Source organism: Vombatus ursinus, unplaced genomic scaffold (assembly GCF_900497805.2).
Source record: "Vombatus ursinus unplaced genomic scaffold, bare-nosed wombat genome assembly UNPS02000749.1, whole genome shotgun sequence".
In the NCBI taxonomy this organism is placed as follows: domain Eukaryota; kingdom Metazoa; phylum Chordata; class Mammalia; order Diprotodontia; family Vombatidae; genus Vombatus; species Vombatus ursinus.
The window spans coordinates 25,698,853-25,709,122 of NW_020940527.1; the positions used below are offsets into that span (position 1 = coordinate 25,698,853).

The window sequence follows — 10,270 nt, forward strand, 5'->3', positions numbered from 1 at the left end:
CATCTTCTTGTCAAAAACATTGACACATGACACTGCAACATGAGATGCATTTTCACTCTGTTATAAACACACTGCTGGTTTAGGAAAAGTAGGTTTTTTTCCTGTCTGCTCTTAGTTGCAGCTGCCCTAGAAGCCAGGATTCCATATCCTTGTTGAATATTACACCCCTGATTTCGGAGAGTAAGAATTACTGAGGGCTCAAAGCCGTTTACAGGCAGATCTAATTGGAGCATAAGATCATAGACTTTAGGCTGACAGGGGCCCTAGAGGTCATCTAGTACAAACTCATCACTTTACAAATGAGGAAACTGAGTACCACAGACTTGCCCATAGTGATAAAACCACCGGGGTACTGGATCCTGGTCCTATTTATTCTTCACTGAATCCTGCTTTTTTTTTCTTCCCACAGTTTCTAGAGGGTATCTCTGACTGGCCCACAATTCAGAGATCCTCTTTTTTAGGCTTCCAACAAAGCAGATCTCCCTTATCCAAACACTACTAAGAGGCTTAAGCATGAGCACTTGCCTGACTGGAGTGAGTGCCTGAGAATTCTTTGGCCCTGATTTTGGCAGTTGGTTCCTTCTGATTTCTTTCTCAGAACACTCCAGGCAGATCAAAGAGAAGTCACATTTTCAGTGTTTGTCACTTTGGCAAAGGTTTTTTCTGTATGACCCTTGCCCTGAATGGGCTGATACCAAGTGGTGGGGCAGGCTCAGATTAGTTAACTAGTCTAGAAGAAGTGGCTTGGGGCAGCTAGGTGGTGCAGTGGATAGAGCACCGGCCCTTTAGTCAGCATGACCTGAGTTCAAATGCAGCCTCAGATCAAACAGTTGACACTTACTAGCTGTGTGACCCTGGGCAAGTCACTTAACCCCAATTGCCTTTAAAAAAAAAAGTGGCTCAAAGAACCCAGGCCACAGGAAAGAGGCAGCCCAGGACTATTTCTGGGGCAAGTGGGGGTGGGGTAAACTGCAGGGTTCCCAAAGCACACACCTAGGAACCTGTTCCTCCTTCATTCCAGAAGAGGATCAAAGACTTCAGGAAGTTGATGGGTTGACTTGCAAGTGAATTTGATTTAAGTGAGGCAGGGCTGTGCAGTCATCAGAGTCCAGTGGCAAAACATAGGTCAGGATGACTGGCAATGACCCTATGCAGTGGGAGACCTTGGCCTTCTTAAGCTAAGGTTTTTCCTAGGTCTCAGTTTGTCAGTAGGTGAAAAGGAAAAGAACACATGCAGTCTGAGGGGGTATGGCAACAAAGGAGAGTGTCAGAGTCAAACTCAGGGTTTGGCCTTGGTAATGGGACCTGCTGTGTTTATGGAATGGCTCTGTGTGTGTGTATACACACATGTGTATGTATGTATATATGTATATATACAGATATATACACCCCCCACACCCCCAAAGCCACATAGGGTGTCCTAAAAATCTAAGTGAAATTTAAGCCTAGTCCAATTTTAATAACTCAAAACCACCCTACGACTTTTGGAACACCCTTGTATCTATACACAAATGTGCCTGTGGTCATTTTTAGCTCTTGTTGACAGAACCACCTCATCCCAGAATCTCTATCCATCTTCCACTCTCCTTACCACCAAGGTCTGCCTCCAATCCAACTCACCACGCATGCAAATGCGCGCGCGCGCGCACGCACACACACACACACACACACACACACACACACACGCAAGGGCTCTCTGGCCTGACTCGCCATCCCTACAGACAGACAGCTCGGACAGGAGTACAGCCTATTTCAGAACTGCTGGCCCCTTTCCAGACTGCCACACAGCAAGCCTGGGGGGGAGAGGTGGGGATAGTGTGTGGAGGTAAGGGTGGGGGGAGAGGCGGCAGAGACCCTTAGCATACACGAGGATCCCTTCTCACGCAGGCCTTACATTGGAGCCCTATGGCTACGCAGTCAGCCTAAAAGAAGAGGAAGTCATCACGTGCATTGCAGCAGGGTTGTCGCTGCCGCACCCCAGGGACAGGAATGCGGCTCCGCCCTGGTTCTCGGAGCCGGCCTAACCGAGCTCTGCTTAGTGTATTGACGTCAATGACGCCTGCGGCCCGGCTGGGGGATGGGGACGGGGATGGAGAGGGAAGGAGGGACACGCCCCCTTCCCCATTGAGGCTCTGATTGGTCGCCTGGGTTATTCGCGTTCGATTTTGGAACGTTTACCCAGGAGCTGAAGCTGGGGCAGGGGCTGTGGGTTGACCTTATCCTCTGGTCAGGATCCCAGGAGCAGCGTTTTTCAATGGAATCGTGGAAGTGAGCTGGGTTGCAGCGTTCGGACAGTCGAGCTTCCTCTCGGCCCCTTTCTGGCGGAGTCGCATCGGCAGACAGGTAAGAGAGACAGATGCATGGGGGTCGCTTGTGCAGGGCTGGGATAGGGAGGAAGGAGCAGCTTGCCAGGTCCAGACCCTTCAGGGCCCCCGAAAGGGAAGGGTCCCTCCGCCGCTTTCGGGCTCAGTCTCATGCTCGAGAGTCCGCAGAGCCGTGAGCCGTCTGTTGTACGCGTTACGGACTGCGGAGGGGCGCGATAAGACGCGGGTTGGGGAGGTTGTACTGTCATCGATGTCAGTATAACCCCCTGGTGCTTCTCTGAATCCTCGGGCTCCGGAACCGGCGTGCCGGCGCTACTTGGAACCCACAGATTGCTGCGGGGTGGAAACAGGGAGCCTGGGCTGGCCCGCAGACTCTGCTGAGGATTGAGGGTTTCGTTGGCCACTCTTTCAGAGAAACCGGCCAGTGCTGAGACGGTGGGGTCGTGGAGAAATAAAGGTGTACAGACTGAGGACTCCAAGGGAGGAGAGCCCCAAGCTGAAAGTAGACCACAAATTCAGCCCTTAGTTCAATGACCAATCTCACAAGCGTCTCCCTGGGCAGTGGAGTGCAGCCTGTGGGTACTCTGCTGGGATTTCTGACCTTTACTCCCTGACCCAATCTAAAGAGATAAACAGACACCGCAATTAATTTCCTGAAAGATTTGAAAGCATTTCCATGATTTCCTCTAGTCTTTTGAAGAGCGGCTTGGCACCAGTACAGGCCGGTATCTGGGCAGAAACAATAAAAGTAGATAGCTGAGTCAGTTTTTCTGAGATGTCTCTATTTCTTCTCCACTTAAATCTCAAGCCGTAAGTGTTCGTGGAAACAGTCTTGAATTCCCCAGGAGCTTGTAGCCCAGGACCCCAACCTGGAGGATTCTGGCGTTCTTGAATGCTGGAGGCTCTGATCTGATAGCAATAGGGAATGGCTATCAAACATCCTTGACCCTGTCAGGCAAAGGAAGATGGTGGATCTTAGCCACATTGGCCCCTCCTACTATTTTTTTTTTTTGGTCTAGGCAATGGGGTTAAGTGACTTGCCCAGGGTCACACTGCTAGCAAGTGTTATATGTCTGAGGTTGGATTTGAACTCCAGTCCTCCTGAGTCCAGGGCTGGTGCTCTATCCACTGCGCCACCTAGCTTCCCCTCTCTCCTCCTACTGAGCCACTGATATGACCTTCTTGTTCTTTGTCCTAGTTTCCCACAGATGGCAGTGACAGGAATCTCCCCAAAAAAATTTGAGTCATAGTTTGTACCCTGGTTGATCAGGTTAATCTGAGGGACCTAGAGAGAACATCCCAGCATTTGTAAAGCCAAGCTTGGGGAACTATAGAGGCTGCTGGGATTGTCTAGCTCTGGCATCAAGGAAGAGGCATTTTCCTCCACCCTGCTGCTCTTCCTTGATCTTAGAGAAGTTATGGCCATTACAGGAAATAAGAGTTTTATCGAGTTCTAAACAAGAGGACCTAACAACCTTCTCCTCCCTCTATACACACCAAGTCCACAATACCACTAGAGACAGAGGACTCATCTACACTTAGTACTGACCAAGAGACAGGATCTCATGTATAGATTTAAAACTAGAAAGGACATTAGGGGTCTTTCAGTTAGCCTCTTCAACCCTCCTTTTTTTAGAGGTTGTAACTTTCCTGAAGTCACACAGTAATTAGTGGCACAACCTTCAAATCCAGGTACTCCAAACCCAGCGCCCTTAACTTTGGTAGAAATCTGAGCCATGCTGTTTTGTGTCTAGACATAATCTGCTTTTACTTGGGGGTGGGGTGGGAGTGGGGAGTATATGGTTGGGAAAGGTGTGCCTAAAATCTGGGCAACAGGACCTGTTCACACAGGCCATTCCTAGGTAGTAAATCCCAAGCTGCCCATCCTTACCATTCAAATTCCTTCTAGATTAAACAGGATTTAGACCCAAGGAATATCACAGCCTTCTACGGTTCCCCCAAAGGAACCATTCATTCCAATTTCATTTTACAGAGGAAACTGAGACTAGAGAAATTAAATGACCTGCCCAAGACCATGCAATGGTCCAATGGCCAAACCTGGGCTCTCTCTCCAACACCACTCTGGACTTCCAAATTCAGCTTGTTAACACCAGTTTTCTTCATGTTGTGGAACCCAGGTTCAAAGCAAAGGTGGCTTATTACACAGTAAACATTCATTGTATGAGCCATCAAAGGCCTTCTGACTAATGGATGATCATTTGCCTTCTTTCCTAGTGTTTTTCCATTTACGTTTTGGAGAAAACATATCTGTTTCACAGCATGTAAAATCTAGAAGCAAACTTTAAGGGTCAAAGAGATTGTTGTAAAGGAAAAAAAAAGATGTGAAAGATATTTTGCCATTCAAACTATTTGCTATTTGGTCAGAGCAGTATATATAGGAGTATATGTACCTCCTAGGCCCACAGAATGTAAACTTCTTTATGAGTAAACTGAATTTTCATGATACAAACTAAGACTAGGAAGGGTCAGTTAAGGAACATTTATTAAATGCCTACTATGTGCCAGCACTGTGCTAGATGCTGGGGATACCAAAGAAAGGCAAAAACAGTATCTTCTCTCTAAGAGCTCACAATCAAATAGACAACATGTAAATAACTATGTACAAAGAGAGACTTAAATACACCTATTTTATAGCTAAAGAAACTGAAACACCCTCATAGCATCTGAACTGGCCAAGGACTTTTGACAAAGAAGGCTAGGACTGGAAGCCAGGTCTCCTACCTCTCAGTCCACTGCGCTAATCACTATGTTCCCTTACTCAGAAGTATCTGAAGTAAACTGCAGGCAGTTTTCATCTTGCACTCATCCAGAACAAATAATAATTTATGGCAGGTAAGTATTTAGGAATGCTAGTTCCCATTTAGCTTACTGCTTCTATCCTTCTTGGAAGAAGGTGAGCTATTAAAAATGTTTGATGGGCCAGTGATACTCCTGTCTTATTTCCAGGGTTTCCCATCTCCACTCTTTAGGTCAAGATTTGAAAATTTCCTGTCTTTAGCAGCCCTTGAGATTTATCAGTAACTCCAGCACCTAACACAGCGCCTTGTAGACGGCAGGCAATGAATTAGTGCTTTTTTGTTGACAACAATGGTATTTCTAAAGAGCAGAGATGCTAGGCCTGGTCCTTTTTTCACAAGTAACAGTTTTGCTGCTCAGTCACCCTGGGAGAAAGGCAGACCTCTCAGATACAGCACAGGGAACAGTCATATGGGAGGAGTAAAGGCGGATGTTCATTTATTTTACCCCCAGCAATGCCCAGATTTTAGCAGAGGAACAATAAAGTGAATTCTCTCTACTTGCAATTGGACATTTGAAATGGGAAAAGAAGAACTGACATGTGAGAGGCAATAGGGTGGAGAAGGGGGAGGATTTAGGACAGGGGAAGAAATTCAGTTCACAGTTAAATAGCATCCCTCATTTAGGTAATAAGGAAATTGAGGCTTAAGGAACTGACTTATTTTCACCCAAATATTAAATGTCTGAGGCAGGATTAGAATCTGGGTCTCCTGAATCCAAGTCTAGGTAATATTCTTACCTCTACACTTCTGGGATAAAATGGAGAAAACTCAGAATAGGATACAAAAAAGGTTCTGGCAATCAAACAGCCTTGTTATTAGGGTCATGTCCTTCAAGCCAGATGTGCTATGTCAGACCCAGGAGAAAGAACCTAGGTGAGACTCTGACAATATCCCTGCCCATCTCTCACTACTCAAAAGACCCCAGACTCAATAATTAATTGTAAGCTTTTGTGAGGATCTAGGACCCAGCCTGACAACTAGAAGGTGAGAGGGAAAGAAGGTGATGCAAGGCTTGAAAAGAGTATTAAAACTGTCACCTCCACTGCAGAGATGAGTATAGCTTGCATATTCCACCCCCCTCATCCCCCACCCCTAAGATGATCAGCGGATGAAAGCAGATTAACTTGCACATGGTCCTCTAGCCCCACGTTGATAGAGCATTTTAAAATTGAGAAAGTTGACCTAACAGTGAGTAGGGTCAGAACTGGGACTTGAACCCAGCCCAGGGCTCCTTCCACTATGATGTCCTATCTTAAGAGACTATTCATGCCAACTTGACAACTTGATAATACAACTTGTATTATCTCTGCTTCATCCATGAAGAAACTGAGGTTCAGAGACCAATTGACTTGCCATCTTCACAAGGCTAGTGTCTGAGCTGTTATTTTAATCCTGACCACAAGAGAGTGCTCTTTCTACCTCAACAACCTGCCTCCCATGCTCTACATTTTTATAAGTCCTGTAGGGGCAGGGATTGTTTCATTTTTATCTACTTTAAGAACTTGTTGGGGCAGCTAGGTGGTGCAGTGGATAGAGCACGGCCCTGAAATCAGGAGGACCTGAGTTCAAATATGACCTTAGACACTTGACACGTACTAGCTGTGTGACCCTGGGCAAGTCACTTAACCCCAATTGCCTAACTAAAACAAACAAACAAACAAAACCACAACAACTTGTTTTCACTTCTGTTCCCAGAGATCTGGAATGCTGATTGCCCTGTAAGTTATTTCTGACCTTGGGTGATTATTATAGTTAATAACAATAGCTCACATTTCTAAGGCACTTTTAAGGTTTACAGTACACTGTCTCCACAGCAAGTGTGAGAGAGGGAGGATAGGTCTATTCTACAGATAATTCTGAGTGACTTGCCTATGTCAGGGTTAAAAACAGAATTAGATAGGGGCAGCTAGGTGGCGTGGTGGATAGAACACCAGTCAGGAGGACCCGAGTTCAAATCTGGCCTCAGACCAAATACTTGACACATACTAGCTGTGTGACCTTGGGCAAGTCACTTAACCCCAACTGCCTCACTAAAAAAAAAAAAGTTAGAGAGAGTTAAAGTTAGAAACAGGAAAACAGAGTTGGATTAGAGTTAGAGTTAAATAAAGAACCACAAAGTTGGCCATGATCTTGTCATCACCCACAAATGAACCACTTCCATAAACTCTGAAAGTTCCTTATCTGATCAAAATCTACCTTCTATCTCTGGTTTACAACTCCAGACCCTATTCTTTGCCCCATCCCTTGACCGCCAATCCCTCTTAGGCCATTCCCCATGCTCTAGTTACACCCTCCACCTTTCCAAATCTTGGCCTCTTGGTGAACCAGTTCAATTCTACACTCCTTTTGAGACTCTTTGTCCCCTTATTGTATCGAAGATCTTGCCCTGCCATGCTTCAGCCTTCGATCACACCTACCTTCCACTGCCTTGCTCCTACACATTGAATAGAGATGGAGAAAAATCACAAAACCATATTGACTGGGTCCACTACAAATTTGCTAGCATAACCTCAACTGGGCTCTCACCGCCACCAGGCAATCCTTTTACATCTCCCTAATTAACTCACTAAATCAGCTAGCTGGCTCAGTGGATGGAGTGCTTCTCCCCCCCACCCTTTGCGAGAGTTCCCTCTTCTCTCTCACTTTTACATCACCTGGATGACTTCCACCACCATGTCCTCCTTTACGCCATCTCAAATGAGGTCCTCCTCCTTGCCAAGGCAAATCCTACGTGCACTAGTGATCCCATTCCATCCCTGCTCCTTCCTCATCTCTTATCTCCTGCCTTCCTCAAAGTCTCAACTAAAATCCCATCTTGAAACTTCAAGAAGATCCCAATGCCCCTTAGTCCTAGGGCCGTCCCTCTATTTATCCTACTTATAGCTTGTTGGTACACATGCTATGTTTTCATGTCTCCCCCATTAGGCTGTGAGTTCTTGGCAGCAGAATCTGTTTTTGCTTTTTTTTGTATCCCCAATGCTTAGCATGATACTTGGCATGCAGGAGGTGTTTAATAAATGTTTACTGACTGACTGATCACATGGTTTGAGTTCAGCCTCTGAGACTTACTAGCTGGGTCTTGGCGTCTGCTTTTCACCCTATCACAACGCCTAAAGCAAGATCTCATTAGGCTGACAAAGGGCATGTGTGTTTTCCTCTTAGAGAGCCTAAGATGGGCACTCCAGCCTCTGTGGTGAGCGAGCCACCCCCCGGGCAGACACCAGCAGGAGTCCGGGGACGAAAGCAAGCCTCTGCCAACATCTTCCAGGATGCGGAGCTACTACAAATTCAAGGCTTATTTCAGCAAAGTGGTGACAGGCAGGCTGAGGAGCGAGCACAGATCATTTGGGAGTACGCCGGGAACCACGGGGTGGCTGAAGCCTTGAGGCAGCTGCGCAGGAAGAAAAGACGGCCGGTGGGCCACTCACTGCAGCACTGCAGTCGACGTAGGTGGGTTTCTGAGGCTGGGTAAAGAGTGGTCGGGGGCATTCGTGGAGAATAAAATCCTAGTCCTTATAGCCATGGGCAGCCTTGAACCTCACCCTACAATGAAGCTGCCATGATATTTGGGAAGGGGATGGCATAGGTCTCAGTATATTGTTTAATAATAAGAACAGGGGCAGCTAGGTGGCACAGTGGATAGAGTACCAGCCCTGGAGTCAGGAGGACCCGAGTTCAAATCTGGTCTCAGACACATGATACTCGCTAGCAGTGTGACCCTGGGCAAGTCATGTGACCCTGGGCAAGTCACGTAACCCTGATTGCCTCACCAAAAAAAAAACCAGAATAATGAGAATAAAAAGAATAAAGCAGCTAACATTTAAACAATGTTTTAAGGGCTACACGGTACATATAGGGGTGTGTGTATTCACATTTCAGCTTCACAACCCTGTGAGGTAGGTGTTATTACCTCCACTTTACAGATAAAGAAACTGGGACTAAGAGCTTTCAAAGTCATCAAACTAGAAAGTGTGTTAGGCAGGATTTGAATTCAGATCTTTCTGAGGCTCCTTATACCATGCCACATAGTTGCCACATTTGAGCTATGTACCTGGGCAAGTCCAGTTTAGCTGTGGACCCAGGCAAGACTTCTCACCTAGCGCTCTCCAATGAGTGGATTCATCGTCAGACCGCAGCAGATGCCATCTTATGAGCCAAGAACTAGAGATCCCCAACAGCTTGAGAGGAACCAGATGCCACACGCTGGTAACCACAGGTGGTGGTTTGGGCAGCAGAGCTCTTCTGGTGCCAGTATAATCCCGGCGTTTTTGAAGAACCTGGAATATCCTACGAGCCCTCATTTTGTCTTCCCTGCCAGTGTAATGACTCAACTACTATCTATACTTGTTCCTTACAGAGTACCAGAGGACTGCTCTGCACCTGCCAGCCCCTCAAGCAGTACCATAGAGCTGACCACCAACGGGCAGCATCTAAACCCAAGAACCAGTGCCAGGAACCGGCGGAGCTGGAGAAAGACAAGCCCCACAAGCTATCTCCACCAGATTAGACACTGACCTGTTGAGGGCAGCTGAGGTTACCCTCCCCAGGAACTCAGATGTTACCTGAAGGGAGAAAGAAGCGAGACCTGAATCAGCCAGCCCCACCAGGGCAGATGAAGGTTCTAGCCAAAGGGGAAGTTACTGCCTATCCTACTCAGTTAAGGAATAGGTGGGGGGCTTCTACTGATCTCTTTATTGTGTGGGACTTGCTCTTTCCCAGAGTGAGTGAGAACATTAACAGCTTCTACTATTAAACAACCCCCCTTCTTCCAAACTAACACTATAGTGAGACTAAACTACATTCCTCAAGATTTCTGATGGTCCCAGGCTCAGGCCCAGGTTATTTATTACTAAGTCTTTAACCAGTAGTCTAACAGGCCCATCCCAGGGATGTCAATAATAATTCATAGCACTTTTAAGGTTTACAAAGCACTTTACTCACAACAACCCTTTGAGGTAGGTAGTGCAAGCATTATTTTCCCCACTTTACAGATGAGGAAACAAAGTCAGCAAGGTTAATAGACTTGCCCATGGTCACACAGCTAGTAAGTGTCACAGGTGGGATTCAAACCCAGACCTCAACTCTGGATTCAGCACTCTTTCCACTACACCGAGCTGCCTCTTTCTT

The 10,270-nt window shown here is 46.7% G+C and overlaps 1 protein-coding gene across 1 annotated transcript; it reads left to right on the forward strand.

Annotated features, from left to right (window-relative positions):
- The first annotated feature begins 2,144 nt into the window (after positions 1 to 2,144).
- Positions 2,145 to 9,920, forward strand: AVPI1 (arginine vasopressin induced 1). The gene is made up of 3 exons (XM_027860547.1): positions 2,145 to 2,343; positions 8,306 to 8,593; positions 9,501 to 9,920. The coding sequence occupies exons 2-3, from the start codon at positions 8,316 to 8,318 to the stop codon at positions 9,655 to 9,657; spliced, it is 435 nt and encodes a 144-aa protein (XP_027716348.1). The 5' UTR covers positions 2,145 to 2,343; positions 8,306 to 8,315; the 3' UTR covers positions 9,658 to 9,920.
- The last annotated feature ends 350 nt before the right edge of the window (positions 9,921 to 10,270 follow it).

Coding starts and splice junctions, on each gene's coding strand:
- AVPI1 (XM_027860547.1), top strand. CDS start 8,316: ATGGGCACTCCAGCCTCTGTGGTGAGCGAGCCACCCCCCGGGCAGACA. Junction 8,594..9,500: donor CAGCACTGCAGTCGACGTAG/GTGGGTTTCTGA, acceptor TGTTCCTTACAG/AGTACCAGAGGACTGCTCTG.